The 24,042-nt window shown below is 46.9% G+C and overlaps 1 protein-coding gene across 3 annotated transcripts in view; it reads right to left on the bottom strand.

The window, feature by feature from the left end:
* Positions 1-2,951: 2,951 nt before the first annotated feature.
* The window catches only part of SPSB1 (splA/ryanodine receptor domain and SOCS box containing 1), a 29,539-nt gene continuing 8,448 nt past the window's right edge, over positions 2,952-24,042 (bottom strand). For 2 of the 3 annotated variants that reach the window (XM_064678507.1, XM_064678508.1), the window contains exons 2-3: positions 8,647-9,462; positions 2,952-5,084 (exon numbers count right to left, since the gene is read on the bottom strand). In XM_064678507.1, the coding sequence (XP_064534577.1) occupies positions 4,957-5,084; positions 8,647-9,340 (822 nt within the window). In that variant the 5' untranslated portion in view covers positions 9,341-9,462 and the 3' untranslated portion in view covers positions 2,952-4,956. Of the gene's footprint in view, positions 5,085-8,646; positions 22,837-24,042 lie in introns of those variants that run through there. The other variant, XM_064678506.1, reaches the window with a different exon arrangement.

Here is a 24,042-nt window from a genome sequence, read left to right as displayed (position 1 = left end):
GTGACCAGGGCAAAGGGGTGGGAAACCAGCACCGAGGTGCCACAGGAACAAGATTCCCAAGGGCAACTCGAGCACCCGATGGGAAGAGCATTGCTCAGCAGTAAGCAAACTGTAACACACAGGGCAGACAAAACATCTGGCAGCTGCTTCGAATAGTTTTCTGTCTGAAGGGCAGACAAGCCTGCAATAGTTTCGAATCAAAACATGTGCAAAGGCAGGATCAGTGCTCCAGTGTGTTTTGTGCAAGCACTGAATGAGTTTTGTTCCCCCTCAGCACTGTTTTGTAAGCCAAGAAAGGCTGTGCTTTGGGTTAGGTTTTTAATTTTAATAAACTTATACTAAATAAATCACCGTGTATTTCCTTCTCCAGTCAAACACAACTTAGTCTTTGGCATAAGATCAACAGCATTAGCTCTGCATAGGAAGCACGTGGAGAGAAGAGGGGCAGTGTGCTAGGAAATGTTTTTCATAATTGTCTTACCTTATGCAGGAGAAAAGGTGTGACTGCCAAGATAAGTTCTTAAAAGCGTGACGCACATCCTTTTGAGTTGACACATCTCAGGCACAGGGAAAACTGCCTTGGTTCTGGCAAAGGACTTGACAGGTACAGACTGGCAGCTGGGCTCCAACAGGGAACTTGGCTGAGCTCAGAAATAATTTCTCGGTTCTGCAGATAAAGGAGAGAATTGGCAACTGTCTTCCCCCCCTCCCTGAGTTTTTCTGTCCTGACATTGTCATAGCTTTGGTGAAGATCCACAATAGGAATATTGGCTGGCACAAACGTGTGCAGGAGTGTAACCTGCACCCAGTACAGGCTTCCCTTTGTGAAAGGAACGACGACAACACTGCTGAAGCAGCACGACCTGCTTCCTTATCGACTCCTCCACTGAGCACTTCCCCTCTTGCACACTTTTCCACACTCAAATTACTGTCACCAACGCCTCGACTTTCAGGAAGAAACAAAAGCTACTCCCCTGCTTGTCTAGAACACCAGGGTTCTCTGCAGAATCATCACAGCACTGCTGTAGCACAGGCAAGGCCAGAAGCCTCCTATAAAATGTAGGAATGGTTCCATGTGCGTAAACGTGATGACTCAGCAGCAGCAGGAGGACGAGATGCTGGCCAGTGGAACAGGGCTGGTTTTCAAGGCAGTCCTGATACAAGCAGGGCTTGCAGTTTTTACTGCTACTCAAAAAGGCAGAGATCTTCCTGCCACGGTGCCAGTGCTTGGATACAGGCACTAATAGCAGGGGAGCAGAGAGCCACTGATTTATTAGGACTTGCTAATCTGTGATATCATTTGTTGATTCCATCAGGTCCAATCCCCATCCCATGACTTCCTCCACTGTTGCCATGGCACTGTACATAAACACTGCAGACTCCCAGCCCTGAGCAGGTCATTTGTTTCAAATATTCCATGCAGCTGGAACACAAGCCTGTTTGGGTGTCTGGAGCTGAGCATGAACTAATTTCTCAGTTTTCTGCACCCGCCCCACCTTCTGCACCCTCCCAGCCTGTTGCTGTCCCAGAACCCCTCCAGCCACATTCCCGGTGACACACAGGCAGCCTTCCACTGCAAGGTAAAGGGGAAGCCAGCCTTGGTCAGAAACAGGCAGAAAATAAGTGTTTCACTGAAGTCCTCCACTACCTGCAGCAACCAGAAGTGGTGATTATTGAATATAATGGATATTTAGGCTTTGGATCTACAAACAGTTGCCTTAATCACGTGGTTGTCCCATGTGCAAGACATCCAAAATAAAAAAAAATCTTGCCCTGGCTGGAGACAAGAGGAAAGAAACTACCTGCCTTTTTTTAAGCTCTCCCCCTACAGCACCATTATTCAGCAGTTCATAAGCTTCAGTTGAACCTCACAAGTTGCAGTGCGTGTGTGAATTGATTAAATGGTTTGGTTTCCACACAGAAGTTGGTAGCTGCAGGGAAGACAAAAAAGTGTGTGAACAGGAGAGACTTTTCATCATCATTGAGAAAACTACCATGTCATCACACTTTCAGTCACTTTGGGACAGCTTAACCTCCCTGCTGACACAATTTGAGAGCATCTCTGCATTGCACAGGCTGGAGGTGGAACAGACTGAAGGCACAACCAGGAAGCAAACAGGTTGTATTCCACAAACAAAATAATCCACCTCTCCTCACGGCCCAGGAGTGAAGTCTCTTATGCAAACAGATCCCAAAAATACATGAAAACAGAGCAACTTATAGCAGTGGGTAGGGAGTGACTGAAAACCAATACCAAGTAACATGAGCTAAATCCAGTTCATGACCTGAGGAAGTTTCCCAGAACACACTGAAATCAATCAGCCATTTTTCAAGCACACAGGAATGACTCCCAACACTCAGCTTAACCTTCCACAGCACCTTCTGTAATTAACTGTGCTGTTCTTCTGGCCAGGGATCCCTCTAGCCCTCACCATTTTGTTTTGTTGTCTTCTATCCACCACCTCCCTAAGAAAAATGTCAGGTATCAACATAAAATAAGAAGTCAGGGATTTACTTATAAACTTCTTTTCTGAAAGAAGAAAAGTCATTTGCTGTAATGTAGGAGGGAAACTCTACTGAATCTATTTTATATTGAATACAAAAAGGAGTATGGTGCAATAAATCAGCTGTAAACCAAGTTAAATCAGGAAACCAAGGCTGCTGTCTCATCACAGACTTTAATAAACTCCATCTTTTAGGCAATAGTGGCAACTGCCCAAAAATCTCAGGTTACCATACCTTACCATCCTGTACCAATGCACCTTGCCCTCCATCTGTACACACCTTTCAGATGCCAGCTTTGAATTGTTATTCTTCCAAGCAGAGATAAGGCCACAACAGCCCTTGCTTTGCCTGCCTGGGCAGGATTCCTGGGAATAAGCTCACTGTTCAGGTAGAAACCAAGCATAAAGAAATCTGATCGTTTCATGTAAATAAAAACCATCACCAAGCAATATTTAATAAAGTTTATTAGGTTACTGAGTATTATCTACAGTCATAAAATAGTCAGGATTTAAAACTGTACAAAGTAATGTCCTGGTGAAGTGAGAAGAGAGGGAAACGTGGGAGCACAAAGAGCATTAGAAGTAGGGAGAACACAGCTACTTCCCTGGAGTTCTGGAAGACACTGGTTCAAGTTGAAGGCAACCAAGTAGGGCTCCACACACACTGAATTTTCTTGTGTCCCACCCTGCAACAGAAACTAGTACAAACCCCTACGCTGAAAAAACAAAATCATATAATATTAGAATAAAAAAGGGGCACATCACACCCCACCCAGTCTTGGCACCAATTCTGTGCTTTAAAAAATATACTATGCAAGTAGTTTATTTTAAAAAAGGTACCCTACAGCAGCTGTTTAAAACATGTTCTTATACATACACCACAAATATATATATTAACATTTTCAACAACTAAACTCATTTGTACCTACACAGAACTGAAGGAATAACTCAAGAGCAAAAAAACCAACCACACAAACATTTTTTCAAGACAAAGAAATGTGCAAAATAACCCCAGAAAGGCAGCATAGTAACCTGTGGAGAGGTCAAGAGAGCAGCTCCTGCTAGTAAAGGAGTGTCATCCTCTTTACTCGGCTACTGAGGTGAGAATCTATTTGGGATGTGCTGATTTTGCCTGAATTGTTTGTCCTGTTTATTGCAGTTCTCTCCTGCCCCCCAGCTCTGGAGAGGTTTAGTTCCTTCTTGCTGTGCCTGAAAATCACCCCCCCCGGCCTCTGTCAAGGTCCCACAAGTGACATTCTGCAGCAATCACCTCCTGGATTTCTCATCTGCTGATGGTACTTCTGCAGCCCACACTGGTACCACCTTCTCTGGGACAACTTCCCCCCCCCCCTCAAGCAAGAAACAGGGAGAACTATTCCTGCTGCATAGTTAAGTGGAGATTATGCCAATGGTCTATGACAGAAAGAAGCCTGGTCTGGATGAATATAAGCAGCTTGTCCAAGAAGGAAATTCCCTGGCAGAGCCATTAGAAAAACACATCAGTACATTCCTCTAAAGCCTCACCATGGAATAGGTTAGAATACAGACCCAAGGTGACGGGGCCTGTAGCTGAGTAACAGCTCTCAGCTCATAAAGCTGGTCTCCATCTTCTGCACCCTGTTGCAGAAGTTTGTCCCTTCCCTGTCCCCACATCAGCAAGGACCCCCTGATCCCAGACTAAAACCTGCAGTTTTAAGTCAGGAAGAAGACAGGGGAAGACACCTGACTGCTCAATCAACTGAGTCAAACCCTCTAAGAAGAGGCAGAGCAGAGAATGGAGCAGGAGAAAGCAACAGTGGTAAACAAGAACATGGGATTTGTGATCTGTGAAACAGCACTAGAACATGGTGAGAAGTTCCAGCAGAGATACAGACATCAGCACCACAACCTCCTTCTCCAAATTAACAAGTGTCCTGTTTTAATTTTGGTGTTTCAGGGCTTGGGGTTGTACTTTTTTTTAATTTTTTTTTTTTTGGTTTTTAAAAACTCAGCAATTAATTCCTCTTGGTATTCCGGACTCTTTCCAACTCTGCTGGACACCTTGTGCCTTTCCATTCTTAGGACCCAGTCTTAACCTTTCCTAATGCCTTCCCTTTCCCCAAATTATGTTCTTCCCTTTAGCTGGTACAGACAAACCATTCACTCCCAAGCCCTTGTGCCCAAAGGACAAAGCACAGCTTTTCTCAGGAGAAGCAGGGAAGCACAAAGCTTCTGTGAGTGTCCCTTCTTGTAACTGTGCTGGGGAAGTGACTTTCAGAGAACAAAACAGTTGTGAAACAAGGATTACTTGGGAGCTTGCCAATAAGGGCACATGGAGGCTTAAGCAGTGGCAGGAATACTTTGGCCAAGGAGTCCCAACAGTAGCGATGACACGAGGGTGGAGAGCCCGTTGCTCAGTGGGTCAGCTCCGAGTGTTGCCTTGGTTCCAGCTCTCTGTCCTCGGACACGAAGGTCATTGGTAGAGCAGGTAACTCTTGAGGGAGGCTGGCAGGGGCAGTGTGGGGATCTCAGTCAGTCTCTCCTTGCCCAGAGCCAGCCTCACAGCTCGCCGACACAAGTCCATCAAAGGCAGTGGTTCAGCTGGCGAAAGAGAAGCCGAGACATTAACACCTCAGCATACCTTGCTAGTTCTAAAAATCCCTCAGAAGAGACTGAGCAAGAAGGGTGAACGCCTGGCATGTCTGCAGGACCTAAACCCTTCAGCATTCACATATCAGCATCTTCAACTCAAATACAACAGCAGAGCACCATGTCTGTGTACGTTATTTAAGCCATACACGTGTGAACAAAAAAATACCAGAATCCTCAAATGGAAGTTACCCCTCTGCAATGCCATTCAAGACAGAACACATCTTCCAGCTTGTGCCTCTTACTGCAGTATCCAAAAACTTTTGTAAGAGTCGCTGAAGGAAAAGACTGAGCAGTCTGAGAGCATCACGTGGTCTGGGCACCCAGAAAGTGCCACGATTTGTCTCATATATAGGATAACAGCTGTCAACCCCCTGCATTTATATTACATAGTTCCCATGAAAAACAAAACCATCTGTCAAAGCCTCATGTCACCACTTGTATTGTGGTGACATTTTCCACTGGAGGATTCCCTCCTCTGTCACAAACCTGGGAAGGATAAAAGCCTTTGGCTATCTTTTTTTGCATCCTGTACTTAAAACACCAGAACAAGATAATACTAGTTTTTCAGGAATGGCATATGGGGCCCTTTGCTGTTGAGGACTCATTCACAACTTAGAGGGGACTAAGGTCAAAGCCAGAGTTAACAAACACATCAGGGCTGCACAGAGGGGAAAATACACATTAGTTACTCACAGCTCCTGCTGCTGAGTGTCAAAGCTCACCTTTACACAATGCTGCTCAAGCCTAAGGGGTTTCTCCTCCTCCCAAGAGAAAACACAAAAGACATCCCAAAGCAGAGAACTGCATGTCCTTCTAACAGCCTGGGGGCTCTGCCTGCACCCTTAGAAAGCTTCCTTTACAGATCTCTTGGGCTGAACACAGACTTAAAAGCACCCACAGACATGGAAGGAGCTTGGCTAAGAAGCTGCAGTTTTCAGGAGCTTTGAGAGATACCAACAGCTCCAGCTTCTACTACTACATGCAAAATTAATCTCACTGTTCATACAGCTTTTGAAACAGATGAGAGACAGACAAAGCTTACTTTCCCTGAGCACGATCATGTTACTGCATTTTTTTAACCAGAATTCATTCCATCAATAAGGTGGTTACAAGTACCTTCCTTCCAGGTTCAAAGGTAACACTGAAAATCTCAAACAGAAACGTGTTGCCAGTAGCCTCTGATCAGGTCACTCCTGATTCTACTTTGGAAAAAATTAACAGTCACACTGCTCCAAGCAGAAAACACTTCCAATGAGAAGGGGGAAAAGTAACTTTTATCCAACTTTTGGCAAAAAAGTCTGTGAGAAGGAGAGTTTGTTAGCTGTGGAGAGACTTGGTAACAAAGTCAGGAAACACGGGCTTGAATTGGTCTGTCTCCTCCTCATGTTCAGTCAGAGCTGAACCAATGTTCTATTTCCCCTCTTTTCCTTCCCTGCTGTGGATCACAAGCTATTACCTCCTTCCAGGGGAAGCTGCAGTGAAATGTGTTTTTTTTTTTTCCTAGCAGTTCCATGTTAGTTATTCCTGAGGAATCATGCCTCTATATGCACACCTCTCCTGCACTGGCAGCTGGGTGGGGAGCACACAGATGTGTCAGGGCAGTGCTGTTGCTTCCCAAGCCCCACATTCACCACACGTGTTCTGTGTCACAGGGAAGGCCTGGCTGCAAGCCCTGCTCCTGCCTGCTCGTGACCCAGTTCAGGATCCATGCTGCCTCTTCCACAGGGACAGGTCCCTGCAGCCAGACTGCACCTCTCTGCTCTGGCTGTGACACTGCCAGGGAGGCCTATTCCTGGCAGCACTCCTTTGGCACTTCCCAATGTAGCTTATTCTTAAACCACTGGGGTACAAACACCCTGCATTCAAAGCCTGTCCCAATTCTGCCCACTCTGTGTGGAGATAGCTGGGACAGAGGCATTGTCTAGCCAGCATCCCAAGGGACAAGGGGCCTGACCTTCAAAGCCTATAGACATTAACATAACAAATACATTGCAGTTTAACGGCCTTAAAAGGAGAGGATCTTCCACAGAGATTAAGAACAAGAACTTTATCCCCGTCTAGTTTGTGCTGATAACCCAGTCTGACAGGAGACCAAAAGAGAAAGCACACACATATCCGACCTCCTTCCATTCACAGGCACTACAATCACTGGACAGTGTTGCTATTGAATGCTCAGAAGTGGTTAGAGCCAGACACCTTCTTTCTATCTGTGCCAAAATAGCATCCCGTCATTCCTGGCCCTGTGCCCACAATTCACTCCTATGCCGAGAGCACATTACAACCAAATCCAATCCTGGAGGTGGCCATTTCCTTGCTAAGTGCAGCTCTGCTCCAACAATTCCACAGACTTGCTGGCTTTGAGAGGAGCTGCAGGTTTTGCCTTTGACCCTTCAGCAAAACCTGGTTCCTGGGGCTGCTGCCATTCTGTAAACTGTCAGGGCAGAAGGGTCTGGGCTTCTTTCTTTGGGTAAGAAAATGCTCTGCCAAGAGCTCTCTATTTGGTCTTGCTGAGATGAAATGTATTTCTCAAAGCACTTGTGGATTTTGCTGCTATCCCTTTGCAGGGCTTTCCTGGTTATTCTGACAGCTCTGTTCTTCTGGTGCCTGGTGGCAGCTCTGTTGTACCTCATGCCAGGAGTGCCAGGGTTTGCCACTGCTGGCCCAGCATTAGGACACCTCTTAAGCACAAATAAAGAAGCCCAATATGCTACAGCCCTTGTGCAGACACTGTTCTGGAATGCAGGGGAAAAACTATTCTTCATATCAATTCTGCCAAATTTATTTCACTAAAAAACATAAATCCAGATTTTAATCCACTTCCTTCACCTCTCTCCTCCACCCTACCCAGAGGACTGAGTCACAGTCTGGCCCCATGGGAACTTCTGACTATGAGAGATAACAGACTTTAGCACATTTGGACAGCCAAATTTATTACTAAGCTTAGCTAGAGATTGATGTGCCTGTTAGTAAAAGGCCTGGCATGCAAGTTGGGCTGATTACAATATCCAGCCCCTTGCTACAAATGAGCACACCCTGCTCTGAAAGCAGCAGAGAACTGAGCTACTTTTTTGAAAGATGAGACATTCCCATTTTCTTAGCTAGGGACAGATTTTCCCATTCTTGCCTGCAAGGGATTTTAAAAGTCCCTCCATTACCCATTTCAGGAAGGGGACTGTCTCAGACCACTTTCTGTAACGAGACACCAGGATTACATTGCAAATAAAGCAACTGTCAGAAGAACGTTTGCTGATACCTTGGTAGAGATATAGAAAGGTTTGCCATCCCTAGTCAGACAAGTGGCATCACCTTCCCCCACCACACTCTCCCACCCAAACCCTGTGGTGCCTGGGTAGGTGTGTACAGCCAAACTTTTTGTGTGAGCCATTACAGATTCAGAGCTGTATGCAGCAACACTCCTGCTGACAGGAGCTGAAGGATGAAGCCCCTCCCCAGGCTGTCCCTGTAAGCATCAGATCTGTGCAGCCAGAACAAACACAGGAGTTATACTCACGGTCGAGTCCATTCAAGTAGCACATCCGTATCTCACAGTGTCCCCACACCGCGCTCACCACCGGGTAGAGCTTCTTCCCTTTGAGTCCTCGGAACGCAACCCCCATGTACTGCCCGTCGACAATGAAGCTCAGCGTCCCATCATCCATGTCCAGGACCACCAGGAAGGAGTCGGGCACAATGAAAGTCTCATCTGGTTCCAGGAAGGCGGGGTAGGTTTTGCTGGGCTGGTTCTTGCCGTCGTGGTAGAGCCTGTTGCGGCCGAGGTCCCAGCCCCACGACTCGTGGTTGTTCCCCACCAGGGTCGTGTACCCCACCGAGTGCAGGGGGGCATCTGCCGTGGCCACCCCGACCACGGCGTGGGTGCCCCGCTGCCGCATGGCCCACGTGATCTGCCACACGTGCAGCCCCCGGGTGTACCCCACCTTGCCCCTGATGGCGTCTGTGCTCTGGGCCACCGGATGCCGGTGAAATATGAGTTTGTCGTCCTCCTTCACGAACACGTTCAGCGAGCGATCGTCGTTGTTCCACGAGTGCAACAACTGCACTTCGTAGGACACGGGAGGCATGTCCAGCAGCAAGTCCAGCCGGGTGGGTTTGCTGTAGTCGAGTCCTTGGAGCTCCTGCTTCAATGGCCTGTACACAGGGTCCCTCATATCCACAGTCTTTATCCCACCTGTGACCTTCTGACCCATGGTGTGTCCCGGTTTCGCCTCCTTACAGGCTCATGGGTTCACCTGGCAGCTTCTGCTGTCATTCAGCCCCGCAGGAAAGGTTGCTAGGAGACTTTGTCGAGATGTGCACCACTCAGTATTGCCTAACGGATGGAAAGAAAAACAAGAGACAAGTTAAACATTAGCACACACAGCCTTGTATGCCACATTTACAGAGCACAGCATTCATCTGTTTATCCCAACAACCTGTCCTGCCTTTCCACCAGCAAGGAAGGGTCCCATGGATAGCCTGGCAGAGCACACAGCAGCCATCGATACAGGTTTGAGGAGATAACTCTCTTCAACCCCACTGAAGCTTTGCTCAGTACCTTGGAGGCCTGACTGCAAATCCAACACAGCAGACAAAACCTGCAGGGTCCGTCCCTGGGGGACACTCATTCCAGCAGCTACTGGCACTCTTGGCCCCACCGAGTTCCTGTAGCCAGGGAGCAGATAAACCTGCTGGATGGTTTGTCTCAAATGAGCAGCTTGGGTTGGGGCAGCTTCTCTTCTCCAAGAGGAAAAAAATCCCCCGCTTCAGTCACAGAGTCCAGGGGGAGGAGCAAGATTCTTCTCACAGTTTAGCAGTTTTCCTTCCAGATTTCAGAGAAACCTCTAAAACGTTTAAGCCAGCTTGGCTAGAGGTACTAGCTCACTTTGTGTACCTCTCCTCCAGCACTGCATCCACTGAACTGTCTCTGCTCTCACTCAGCAACACAAACAACCCTCTGTAAGACAGCTGCCAAACTGGGGGCAGCTATTAGGAGAATTAGAAGTGGGAGGGGAGCAAATGAGCTTTCTAAGAAAAAAAAGTGTTATTTTAACATTTCCTGAAGTGAGGCAATCATGCAGCACTCCTGCCAGCTACAGTCACAACACTTACTCACAACCAAGAACCTCATCTGGCATAGAAAACAGAGCATGAATCAGATCTGGTTTAAAAATAAGATTACTGGACACCAGCAGCAAGGCTTCAGCTAGAAGGTGACAGGGAAGGCTCATGTATGTTCAATTCAGCAACTTCCCTACAGGTTTTTACCACTAGTCCAAGGTATGCCATTGGAACAGTGAGCTAAATCTCATAATTCCTAAGTAAAAAGACACAAGACTTTCCCTTCCCTCCTTTTTGTCAAGGATGGGAGAGGAAAAGGCCTCAGGTTCTTTAAAAGTCACACTCCAATGCACAGGCTGAAGCACAGCTATTTCAAACTGTTCAGGAACCTCAGATGTTTGGCACTGACAGAGAGAAGATGCCATTTAAACAGGGTCCAATCATGTTATCAGCTGCTAAGATAACCAAGACATCCTGCAACTTAAATAAATACCATCCCCAACATCAAAACAAATCCTGAACTGTGTGAGCCAGCTGGTCAGCAGCTGAAGATAAGCAAGAAACAGCAAAATCAGCGGAGGGATGGCAGTCCCTGGATGCCACATGATTTAGTTGCTGTGCCCCACAGCCCATGTGTTTCCATGACTCACAGGCACTTCCAGCCCCAGAGGGCACAGGCTGCCTTGCTCTCTGGAAGCCTAAGGAACAGCAAAAGCTCAAAGCAAGGGATGCCAAGAACAAGCCAAACCAGACATTAGCTGAGCTTCCCTGGGAAAGGCACATCAGTGCGGACCCAAAGCAGTCGTTCCAGTGTAAGTGATTTGCTCAGGCTGGGATCAAACCCATCAGGCTGCACGTGTGGTGTTCCACACAGAACACGTGGTGTTCTACAGAAAGCACCAGGTGAACCACCTGGCATTCCCCAGGCCTGTGGCATAAGGGCAAAGGCTGTCAACAAGGGACTGGCTAAAGTACACATGGAAGTCCATAGGCAAATTCAGCTGCTGGAGTTTTGATTAGGATAAAGGAACAAAACATTGGCAGAAGGAGGAGAGGCAGAGACTTCCTGTGCAGTACATGTGAGAACACAGCATAGGAAGCAAGAACCAAAACAAAGCAGACTGCCAGACTGCAGGAGCACTGGTGCAGACCTCTTTGAAGCACAAAATACTCAAGAGAAGATAACACAATTGTGCTCTTCATTAGCAAGACAATGCCTCGTTCATTATGACTTTTTGCCTTTTGCCAACATAAGCTTCATCATATTTCTCTCAAGGCTGCTGCACCAGAAAGGGAATCACCCCAGTGAAAGACAACAGGGACTTGTGAAGCACAGGGGACAGGACACCCTTCACTGCCTGCTTGGCTCTGCAGAGGAAGCAGCTTTTCTGCACACAAGCACCACTCATCACTTCCATTAGTTACGACTCTTTCCCAGGCAGACTGTTAACACCAGATGAAAGACAATGGCCAGAATAAAGGGAAAGGAGGAAGAAAGGAAAAGGTTTGGAACAAAGGGGTTGATTAGAGTGAGAGCAGGTCAGACACTGAGCACCAGATGCCAAGATTTAAGCACAACATGGCTCCTTATTAGGGCAAGGCAATAACTCTGGCTCACAGCTGGCTCTGCTGCTGTTCCTGGCACTAGCCTGGTCTAGAACTGCAGAGTGGCACCTTGCCCTGCAGTCAGGAAGCACAGTTACACCCCCATTTTTTAAAAGGAAAAGCCTCTTCACGCACAAGACAATACAGGCACTTTCCTGCAGCAGGAGAGATACAGAAGAACTTATCCTCTTAAATTAATGGATTAATGCCCTGGGCAGCTTGATGTGAGACACAGTCAGCCATAAATGAGAAGATATGCTAGGGAATGGGCTGCTTCAAAACCTTTGAACTGCTACAGGTTTAAGTACAAATCTAAACACTGAAAGTGCTTTTATCTCTCTTATCAACAGCTCAGGCTTGCTGCAACTCTGCTCTGCTTCACAAACACAAGCTCATCCCCATGATGCTCAGTTCTTCTCCCCATGCTTTTTTCAGTTCTATTGTTAACCTTCTGGGCTTAAAAGCTTTGGAATGAAATTATAAGAGTGTCTCAGAGAAAAGCATTCACTGCTATTCCAGTGAGAATTAGACCTCCCCTCGATTTCACTGTTCAGAGCAAGCAGGCAGTTTGCCATACAAGAAAGATATGCCAGATTTCAAAACAACTGCTTGCTGAAAACAGATCAAGGCAGGAGACAGACATCTCAATGTAAGTCCCTGCTGTTAGACAGGGAGAACACAAGTCTTCGAGGAAAATCTTGTCTATGACAGAGCAGAGTTGGTGTTTTCAGCTCAGAAAACCCAAGGCTCCTCGTGGGTCCTTCTTTGCTCTGCAACTCAACACCTACAGGACACCTGTCTGGAGCATCAATAACAAGAACACTTGAAGGATCTTAAACTCCTTGATTCCTGATCCAGTCTTACTTTAAGTCTATTTATTCAAGTCAGTTTACTGTGGCTTCATTTCCTCCACATGATATCAAGTGTACTTCTATAGATAAAAGGCCAAACCTTTTAACACCCAACAGGCTCTGGGTGCTCTACAGACAATGAATCAGAGCCCTACCCTAAAGATTTCCAGCCTGGAACACACCTCAGAAGAAGGAAAGAAGAGATATTCTAGCCACAGTGATTTACTTGCTTACATATTTAGAAGTTGAACTAAAGGATCCCAGACAGTACTAACAAATGAGACCAAAAATACCACTGCAGTTTTGCTCATGTTCCCATGATTTTACTAGAAAAGCATGAAGTAAACCTGGTTCGTTTTCTTGGGCTGAATGTTCATCCTGCAAGCCAACAGAGAAAGGAGCCACACTGCTCCTGGTTTGCTGACTAACCTGCTGGAAGGTAGATATGTGCACAGCTAGTATGTCAGCAACTGCCCACAAAGACCCTTCCTTAGAAAGAAAGTGATATCCCCTTCCTCCCTTGGTGGGGCTGAGAACAGACCCCTTGACTGTGCAGACCTTCTGCATCCCCAAGTTAAAAGCCAAGATGGATCAGCAATGCTACAACACATCTTAATCAGCGTGGTGAAGAGGGATGAAGACTCACATGCCTCTAACAGCATTCAAACTTTACCCCCAAACAACCAGGACACTTGATTTTCCCTGCTTGCTGTTAATTTTTGGCATCAGAAACACAGCAGCCTACTTGCACTGTGTATTTCTGCCCAGGGCAGAACCTGGTCCCAGGAAGGCTGCGACACCCCGTCCAGCACTGATGCAATCACTTCACCAGCCTCTAACACCCTTCTCACCCCATTAAACACTGATTAAACCTTGGGGGGAAAAAAGCTCACCTATGCTGTTGAAGAAGTTTTCCAGTGCTGTGTTAGCAGAGCCCAAGCAGCTGCAGGACAGATGACAGGAACAACTGCACCAACAACATGATTAGAGCGCGTCTGAGTGTTGCAAGTTTGCTGAGATCAGGACTGGGCAGGCAGCCCTCATTGCATAGCACTGGCTTTGGCAGCCTCACTGCTGCCCTGCCCCACATGGAGAAGGTTGCCACAGGGGCAACCTCCTCAGCCACACCTCCTGAGGAGCAGGAGCAGTTGGGCTCAGCAGGTTGAGGTGTTGGCAGGGCTGGGCGGCCTCCACAGAAAAGTGAAACTGCAGTCACTGAGCTCACAGCAGGTTGGGCAAGCAAGAGTGAAGAAAGGTGGCCCATGTCCCAGCAAACAGCACAGAGGTGCAGCAGAGTAAGAGGCCCGACAAGTTATTGTGCTCAAGATACGCCACGGATGGGGAGAACAAGTCGCTTTGATTTGGCAACGCTTGACTTGCCTGGACTACAAAGTTAACAACCACCTTGCTGAGCAAACAGCCTCACTCACCCACTGAGCAGGCACCAAGGGCTCTGCTCTCCCATACATGAGGCAGCCAGTACAAGCATGCCCACCCCCAGACACACTAGAAAAGGCTTCTGCCCAAGGAAGCCAAGAGCACGTCATCACAGAGCACTGCTAGGACTTGTAACCACTAAGAATCAGCTTGTCTGTGTGAACCCAGCTCTCCATCCTTCCTCTCCTTGGGATGATTCAGACAGTTTCTGCTGAAGTTCTCTAGCTATTTTTGCTGTGCTGAAGGCAGTGTGATGAAAGCAATGTGCCCTTTTACACCATTTCTCTGGTGTCTGGTTCTCCAAAACAAAGCACTGAAGTTACTCAGAGGAGCACATCTGAGTAAACTAAAACCTGAAGTAACAACCATGACCCATCCTCAACTAAGCCACTTACTGAAAACCAACTTAAGCAAATTTCCACCTGTCCACCTACCCAGGCAGTTCCTGCTAACTGCAGTGCTGCATAATCTAGCAGAAAATACCACTAAACAACAGGAGAGGTTACTTTTCAAAGTACTTGTAATGATGGAAGCAACTCAGACAAAAGGAGTTCCACGAGTTCCTGCCTCTGATCTTCTCTCCTATTGAAGGATAATTATAAATGGCAATTTTGGTTCAGAGAAACTAAGGTACTCCTTCCAATGAAAAAAGCCAACTCAGGCTGGTTTTCCTCACAGAGGAAGCTCAGGGGATGTGTAAAGGTCATTAGGCTCTTTACAGCTCTGTGTAAGGCAGCTTATGAATGTCAGCTGCATGCTAGAGACCAGGCACAAATCAAGACTCTTTAAAATAGCTTCTCAGAGGCAGATTGCAGCCTTTTGCCTGCAGCCATTACGTTCTTGGCACGAAGCACTGTTAGTTCAGCTCCCCATGGTCAACCCACTTAGACCAGTACTCTAAAGCAGTTCTTTTGTACCTTTTCCAAAACTACCTTGGGGACGCTTTGTCCTGGGTATTCTGAGGACAGCAGCACTAGGAAGCTATGCAGGTTAAACAATTACTACTGCTGAGTCCAGACCTCTGCATTACCAACAGCACAGTTGCTTCTTATCCTGTCTGGTGTGTCCACTTCCTTTCCACACTTACTCATGGTCTGTGGCCTTTACAAAGCAAGTCAAGACAATAAGACTGGCTAGAAATGGTTCATTTACTGGTAGTGGAACACACACAGATGTTAAAAGGAATTAAGCAATTTGCTGCAGTTGTACAACAGAAATTTACCCTGAACACACATCCTTAACACTGCAGAACCCTTCCATGCAGGCACACAAACACCTGCACTGCAGAGTGAGCAGCAGCATTACACAGCACAAGAGTGGCTGCTAAATTGGCCATGGCCTGAGAGAAGCCATGGTAAAGTACTCACAGCAAGTAGGAGCTGATGAACCGGCCACAAATCCAGCAACTAAAGCTTTTCCTCCATCAGGCAGGATAGGACCCTGAGTTCATCATCCCACATTGAACTGACAGCTCTGCATCTCAGCGAAGCACTGAGAAGCTTAGCCAGAGTCCCTTCCCATGTCCCACATCTGCAGCTGCAGCACTGACCTTCCCTACACCTCTCCCCTTTGCTCCTCTCCAACTTCCTGCTGGTCTAGAATATCTGCTTGTAGCCAACTGGTGAAGTGCTGTTTTCCAGAAGCAACTTTAAACTCTGTATTCCAGCAAGTGTTTACAGGCAGCTGTTACCTAGAAGGTTGACTTGATGAACTTGGGTTCCAGGTAGAATTCAGCATCCAAATCACACTTGGTGCCACAAGGCTGATTGTCACATACTCTGGTGTCAGTCAAGTCACCTCACAGGGTAACCACTGACTTGGGCTCCCAAGTTATCCAGCCATACAATGAATTGCAGACATCCCCTGTTTCCAGTGCCAAAGCTGTGGACAGGTTACAGTGGGGACACGCTGCTGCTGATCAGATGTGTCAGGTTCAGCTTTGTGCCACAGATCTGAACCCCAGATAGATTCTTTTGGAGGAAAGAGCAGAACAGCTGTGGTTTGGCAGTTAGGTCTGAGCTGAGACAACACCTGTACATGGTGTTACAGGAAGACAAAGATCCACACTGTTCCCTTCCAGGGGGAAGGTGCAGGGAGATGTGACAGCAGGGGCACACAGCAATGCAGCCACTGCAGAGCCTGCAGAAAAACTAGTAAGTTGTTGCCATTCCTGTGCCCTTATGTAGAGCCCTATCCCCACTCAAAGCACACCATCACAGCACAGCCATTCTGGAGGACAAGCTGTTTACAGCTGAGGCACTGGTTTGGGCAGCTTTGAGGCTCTAACACTCCAGCTACACGTTCCACCAGCATGGCAGGTTCTCTGCAGGCTGCAGCACACACCCATTCAGGGAACACAGCAGCACCAGATCAAACATCTTCCAGACCAGGTAAGATGTACTTCCCTCAGACCAGGTTCTCCTCTCACTGGTCACATTTGGCAGAGGCATTTTTTTAGCTCCTGGTACCATTTCCATGCTAGATCCATCAGACAGGTGATGCTTTTCTTCATTGCTTATGTCAAGAACCCATTTTTTGGGAATGCAGTTTGTTTTGTACTGAAATGAAGACTATTTGATACAACTATGAAAGGCTGCTCCCAGGTTGCTTCAGTGCAGTCTTTGCCATCAGAAGAAAGAGCCCTGGTGTCTTGGGGGAGCTTATTCCAAGGAGGAAAAAAAGCTAGGCCAGCACAGATACACCAACTGCAAAGGTCACCTGCAAAAGGCATGGCTTTTTCACAGTTCCAATTTTGCTACATGCACTCAAGAGATGCCTCTATGATCTGCCTGCAGACTGAGTGCCACAGGAAATAAGTCACTTAAGTAGCAAAGAGGAAGGTCACGTGCAACCTTTTTTCCACGTGTCCAGAGGCTCACCTTTCTTACACCTTTGTACCTGTCCAACCACCTTCACCTGATTTTTCCATATTTTATCAAGACTTTGCATGTAAGCAAGCACTGCTTCCAGAGGAAGCCTCACAACCCCATAAGGCTGAAATCTCTGCTTGGCACATTACAAATAAGAACCCCCCAGTTTTATAACCAAGCAGCACTCAAAAAACCTGGCCAAGTTGCCATGCTTGCCTAAGGTTTTTCCCTCCTTCCCTCCAGCACTGGAGCCATTTGATAGGCTGCATTTAGAAAGGCATTTCCTCTGCAATTAAGCCACCATAAATTTTAAATAGTAAGTGTTTATGTTCAGAACTATTTGCATTAAAGAACTCCACATAATCCATAACAAGCCAGCCTCTTGCACAAGAACTCCCTGCTTTTCATTATTTCCCTACTTATTAATTTGCAGCCTACACTGCCCACTGTCCACCCCTCATCTCTGGATTCATTAGTTTTGTCTAATAATCAGGAGATGGGAGGGGGAGCAGTGGGTGGAAGGAATGAAGCTTGATGTTTCTATCTCTGCCCAGAGTTTCCACTCCGGTATCAAAAGCACTTTTTTGGCTACAACTGTGAGATCAGCCAACACCACAAGCCATCAGGACAAAGGTTTTGGTAACAAAGCACTGCTTTCCCCTAAAAACAGTTCATGAATCACTGTGGTTTCACACTGGCAGCAGCTGCATTAAAAGAAATCCATGTTCTCAGCAGTCACCTACCAAAACTCCCCTTCTGTCTCCTTCCTAGGTGACAGCAGGGCAGAACAAAGAGACTTTCCAGCTGCCTCCTGTGCTGTTTTCTCCCACCTCGTGGCAGGTCAGCCTCCATTTCAGCTGTCCTGTGCCTAGAAGCAAATCTGCAGAAGGCCTTTCTCATAGGCTTTGTGTTTGAAGAAATGGGGGAAGCAACATGGTTGGGTTTGTCAGAGGCTGAAGAGTAAAACCACGGCATCCCAACTGCTGGAAGTGCTAGTTTAGTAGTCCTAGTTTTTTTTTCTAGGATAGCTGTTCTGCTCCTTTCAGTGGGCAGAATGAGGCAAACACAACACCTCCATGAACACAGAGAGCCCAGCAAGAGCTGAACGAAGTCACCTAGTACACACCAAGTACTAATACCTGCATGAGAACATAAACTGAGCCCTTACTGTATTCAAATCACTGATGTGGGTATTATAGACCTGCAAATAGATGCCTTGAAAATATAAAGCACGCAGCAGATTGTGAGGATTTCAATCCCTGTTCCTCAGAGCAATACAGAATACTCTGTCAGGAGACAGACTGAATTCAGCGGGATTCCTTCTGTCAGGAAAACCACTTGTAGTTCGAGCTATTTTAATATTAAGGTTGCTCAGCTCCTGTCTCCTTCCTCTTTTCATTTAAAGATGTCACAAGCACTACTAACAGTAAAGCAAAAATCCCCACAACAGAGCAGCTGCCAAGCACCAGATTACTCAGCCTGTTACCCTCAAGTACGTTTATTGTGTCTGAAGCTTCAGCACATGTATCTACATCAAATACATCTCTGCCAGAGGGGAAGTTGTGCAAGTGTCTGGTGCTGCTCATCACTACGGAAAAAGGGTAATTGAAATCTGGGCCATGTACTAGAAACAGATAATTCCTGGCCCGATTGCAACACTGTCTCTGCTCCCTCCAAGCAGAGCATTACAGGACCACAGACTGGATGCTGTTCTGATTCAGAGGACAGGGCAGCACATTCACCAAAATCCAGGCCTCGTGGTGCAGAAGTGAAGTTGTGCTCCCTCCCTGCTTCACTGCCACTCAGCTTGGCAAGCTTCAGCACATCACTGCCCCGGGTCTGCATTTCCCCCGTGGAGATGGGCAGCAACACCACCACCAGCCTACCACAGAGGGCAGGAGAAGACACTTTGTAGAGCAGAAGATCAGAGTGCTGCACACTTCTCATCCTTGCATCACAGGGAGAGCAAAAGGACAAGGTGAACAACAGGCCCACGGAGGATGCCCACAAACTGCCTGCTCCCGAGGAGGAAACTCCAACCCCCAGCAGAACACTGTTCAGTTCCTCCTCACAGAAACCTGCCTTGTCCCTGACATTTAAGGAAGCAAAAGTTACATTTTCTTTCTCCTCCAGTTTTACAGTTTATTTACACTTGCATCCCCAGCAACTCAGCTGGCATCCTCCTCCTCGCATTCAACAATCCACTCCAGCCAAGTTCATCCCTTTCATCCTCCCTCTTACAGTCTGTGTTTAGTCACTGTGTTGACCTCTCCTGTCCCAGCAATCCCACCACAGACAGGAGGATGGATGCAGAGAGTTTCCCATCCAGCCAGGCATGCCTGCTGCTATTTTTCAGGGAGGAAACAAGCAAGTCCCTCAGGCAGGAGCTAATGAGCTTCCTGACTGAGTCTTTTCCACCTGATCAGACACTACAACAATCCAATCACGAGACTTAAGAAAATTCATTCCATAACCCTGGGGCTGAATGCAGCTAAAGAGCTCTGCATAGCTGCTGTTTTCCTACACATAACCAGTGCTATAGCACAACCCAATCCACGCAGAGTTTAAAGCAGAAAAAAAGGCAGGGAAGGATGCAGTGTAACAAGCACAACTTTCCCCTCAAGCTCTATCCTTGTACCAGCTCAAACACTGGGTGTGCAGCCCCTGGTCACCAGCAGCTGCCTCAGCCTGTACAGTACATTTCCCTCCACCCTTTCACCACCAGGTCAAGAGATAAAGCTCATTGTGCTCCTGACACCTATCACAACAGTCATGTCCCTCTTTAAAGAGGGGCTGACATCCAACAGACAAACTAAGTGCCAAGCCCAGAAGCACTGCAGTGCAGTAACTGTAGTTTTATACCTTGTCTTACTGAACATCAAGCAGTGAGTTGGGAAGGTGGACATGGCTGCTAAGGCCTTGGGCAGGATGGCTTGGGAAGAAGAACAGAGGCAAATTTTGTTTTCTAGCTCACCAGTTTACTCTTGCAAACCTTCAAAAACAGACTGTGCAACCTCCGGGCAACCTGTTCCAAAGCTTGGCAAGCTCCATGGTGACAAGACTCCTCCTTGTACTTACGGTTTACACATCTTCTTCCCTGTTCAAGTCATTCCAGTTTCTTAATCTGCCGGTTTCGGGTTGAGTTTTGTGTTAATGCTCAGGTCAAATAAATCCTAGACAAGGGAATGCAGTTCAGTGCCTTTGTATCAGCTGTTGGTGCCTTCATCCTGCACGGTGATTTACTCTAAGCAACACAAACAGATCCAGTTCACGTGCCCTTTTGTCTTACCTTGCCACATGGAAAAACTCAACACTCCTCCACAGTATTGACCCAGATCTCTTCATCCTGGACTTCTTAAGTGTTGAAAAAACAGGACTGAAGTTACATCCCTGTGTATGAAGACCCAGTAGATCTTTCACAGCTTAAGCTACAGATTCAGGTCTTTCCTGTCCTGAGGTCTGTGGAGACTGAGGGTGTCACCACAGAGGACAAAAACCTCACAAGAGGAGACAGCTGAGTCACTGAGGAAGTGATTTTTTTTTTTTTTACACTGTTTAGGAAACCATTCTGTTCACTTAAAAGGATGTTTTCAAAAGTCAACACCCCTGTACATGCATCCAAAGCAGGAGCTCATCAAACAATTGTGACAGGTTCTTGAAATCAAGTTGAGGTTTTCTAACCTGTCAGACTCTTCAGTGCCTCCAGCACCTGCCTGTGTGCAAAGTAGCCTTCCATGGTCTCCCACAGGAAGTCTGGTAGCTTCAGTAGGTATTTCCCTTAGCCCCTACTCTCAAATGAGATCTTGGACCCATGATCTGCACATCCAACATTCCTCTGCTGCATTAAGATAGTTCTTGTAATGTGCCAAATGATGACAACAACATCTCTTCCATGCCCTGACCACCAGCCAAGCCCAAGTTTAGGAATGCTTCATTCCTCAAAGTCACCTGCCACATGAGCAATGCTGTGGCTCAGTCTTATCCACCAGTTGTCCTCCCCATGAGGACAGGCAGGCTTCAACATCCCCCTTGGAAACAATCCTCACACCACCCTTTTGGAATTATTACACCTTACAGGAACAGGGCTTATCTTTTAAAGTGGAAAAGATGAAAGCCAAAAGCTGGATGCTGACACGAACCTCATGCTCAGCACAAGTCTTTGAAGGCAGGAAGGCTTGGGAGGGCAGGGTGGATTGGGAAAAACAGTTCTGCCTGGCTAGAGGATACAGATTGCTTCACCACCACAAAGCAGTGTCTGCAGACTCCTGTTCCCCTCAGCTCCTTCCTCCTGCTGTGCCCCACCTTGAGCTGTGTGCTTGGCTCTTTGGACACCATCAGCCACACACTGCAGCTCGTAACCAGCCGGGAGGGAAACATCTGCAGAAATGCTGTGCACCAGTGTCTGTCACCCTCTTCCCCAGCTACATCCTCACCACGAGCAGCTCAGCTTCACCTACACCTCCCACCCAAACAGCACAGTCACTGAGCTGCCAGCTAATGATCTGCACATTCACTTACAGGTTCAGGAGCTCCCAACCCTCAGGTTTGTTTCAAAGGAACAGAGAATTGCCTTCTAGATAAAAACAACAGTTTTATTATCAAAGTTAAGGAGGTACTTTGCTTTGAAATACAGTTTCTTCCCCTGCATCAAAGGGCTGTTAATCAGTCTTGTAGCAAAAAAAGTAGGAGAAATGAAAGCAGCATCTGCTTGGAAGAGATGAATGCAAGATAAAAGGTGCCTGTGACAGAAAGCTGGCAGCAGCCTTATGTTTTCTATTCAAGTCTAATCCGGGAACAACAACCACCCTTAAACATAACAAAAGCTGTGGAAAAACCCTTTCCAAATCCAACAACACAGACAGAAGATGCAATTTCTGTTCTCCAATTGCTGCAGCAGCCAGTTGAGGCGATGGGTCCAGACAAATCCAAGCTTGCTATACCAGGGTCATCGAGCACCTTGGCTTGCTCAATTCCACAATATCCCCTCTTTAGCTTCCAATTCCTTCTTCCCCCCCTCAAGTGTCCATAGGAAAAGCAGTTTCCTATGGATCTCCCTTAGCAAAAAGGGAAGCAGAGTCATGGCAGAACACCTCCAGAATGTCTGGGCATAAATGGCTTGCAATCCAGCCAGTAGAGAATGGAAAACAGCACTGACATTTCTTGCCTGCCTGGTACAGTCTGTTCCTTGCAGAGAATCAAGTCAGAATTGTAATTCCTGATGGGGATGGGGAAGGATTCCCATCCTTCCACTGAATAGCAGGTGGAGAAAGCCACTTCATGTAACCTTTAAACTGCTTGAAACTATCAAGGAACAAGAAGCCAACAAAGTGCACTCTGCCTGACCCAGCCCATCGCCAGTCTCTAGAAAGATGTGTTCACCTCTCATTCCTGAGGCAGCTGCCAGAAGCCATGTAACTCAAACATTGGTTATACTAAGCAAAAACCCAAAGAAAGAGCTGGATAAACATGGAACAGACTAGTGCCGAGACATTTGTCAACATTCAGCAAACCACTCCACCGGTGTGCTTAGTAAGGCGAGCCCTCCACGGCCAGGAACACACACCAGCAACGAGGCATCACACAGCAGCTCCCAAAGTGCTGAACTAAGGGGATATTCCTGGCAGACAGATTGCACAAGAGACATCTCACACTGCCAGCTTTACTGGAACACACTCAGCAACTCCCCAGAGCAGAGAGCATTCTGGGATGATGCTTCGCTGGATTTCTGACTTGTCATTAGCCAAAAAAGTTTAATGACATGGTTGGACTCTGTGTTTAAATATAATTGACCCGGGACACACCATAATTAGGAAGAGGCACTGCACATCTCCATGAATCCAGCAGCTGGGTACAGTCCCAGCATGATGCAATGTTTTGCTTTCACCATTACCTGAAAGGGTCCCTGGAAATTGTGCTGGTGCTTTGGGACAGGCAGGGTGACCAAAAGCTTTGGCTGGCTCCTGACATCATCCAACAAAAGGCTTCACACAACAGCAATTTTAGAAAGCCTTTCTAGCCTGCCCGAAGTTTTATCCCTATAAAAGCATAGCTAGACAAATCAGACTTGAAAGCGCCAAAATGAAGTGGATAAAAAACACATTATACAAACTGTGGCTGCAAGAATGCACATGCTGTCTTCAGAGGACATCTGCACTGTAAGGTAGCCAGATATCCCAGAGCAACTTTTTCCTGGAAATAGCAGTTGTGGTAATACAGAACAAATGTTTTTGCCAAAGAAACATGACCAAGACATGTACTACAGCACAGTTCACAGTAGCTTCACTACTGGTTCAAGTGGCAAGGGGTGAAATTGGCCCCTTAGTCGTGGTGGGACACACAGAAATTCACTCCTAAGCAACAGTTTCACTAGCTTTAACTCTGTAAATCAAGCAATATTTAAAGTGGCTTCCTCACCTCCTGTGTGCCAATATGAAGCTGCACCTCAAAGCACAATCTCCTGCAGGGAAGGGGAGAAACGGCCACTGCTCAGTGTCTGAGGTCTGTCTGGTGGTGACAGGGAATGCTATGATGGTTTTTATTCCTCCTGTTTCCACCTTCCAAATGCCCTGACACTGCCACAGAAGCCTGAGTAAGCAGAGTCTGAAGAACTTCCATGTTCTTCCTTCCCTCCCTAGGGCTCCTCAGCAGACTAAACTGTGGGTTTCCTCTCTAAAACAACAAAATTCCATACCTGTAATTAAGCCAACAGCTTTCTGATGTGACTATTCCAGACTCTGCCATCTGGGTCCTTTTCCCTGAAGGTTACCCATTCAGAAACCTCTCCAATGTTACAGACAAGAAATCAGTGCAACAGTCAGTGATGAAACACATTCGTGAGCTGTAAGCAAGCCTGAGTCCTTATCTAGGCATTAAACAGCTGCCAGGACTTTTAGAGTTCAAAGGCAAGACAAAAACTGTACAGTCAAGCCATCCTCCCAACATACCACAGTCATCAGAGGTCCTCATAAGTCAACATACCTTCTAAATAAGTGTTTAACATAAACATTTGTACAGTCACTTAATTCCTGGTGAACCAAGATATTTGAGGTGGGCCACAGAAAGCTCCCATGACATCAATGGAAAGTTTCC

Source organism: Pseudopipra pipra, chromosome 22 (genome assembly GCF_036250125.1).
Source record: "Pseudopipra pipra isolate bDixPip1 chromosome 22, bDixPip1.hap1, whole genome shotgun sequence".
Classification (NCBI taxonomy): domain Eukaryota; kingdom Metazoa; phylum Chordata; class Aves; order Passeriformes; family Pipridae; genus Pseudopipra; species Pseudopipra pipra.
Note: the sequence above shows the minus strand (reverse complement) of the source record. Positions and strands in the feature narration are given on the sequence as shown.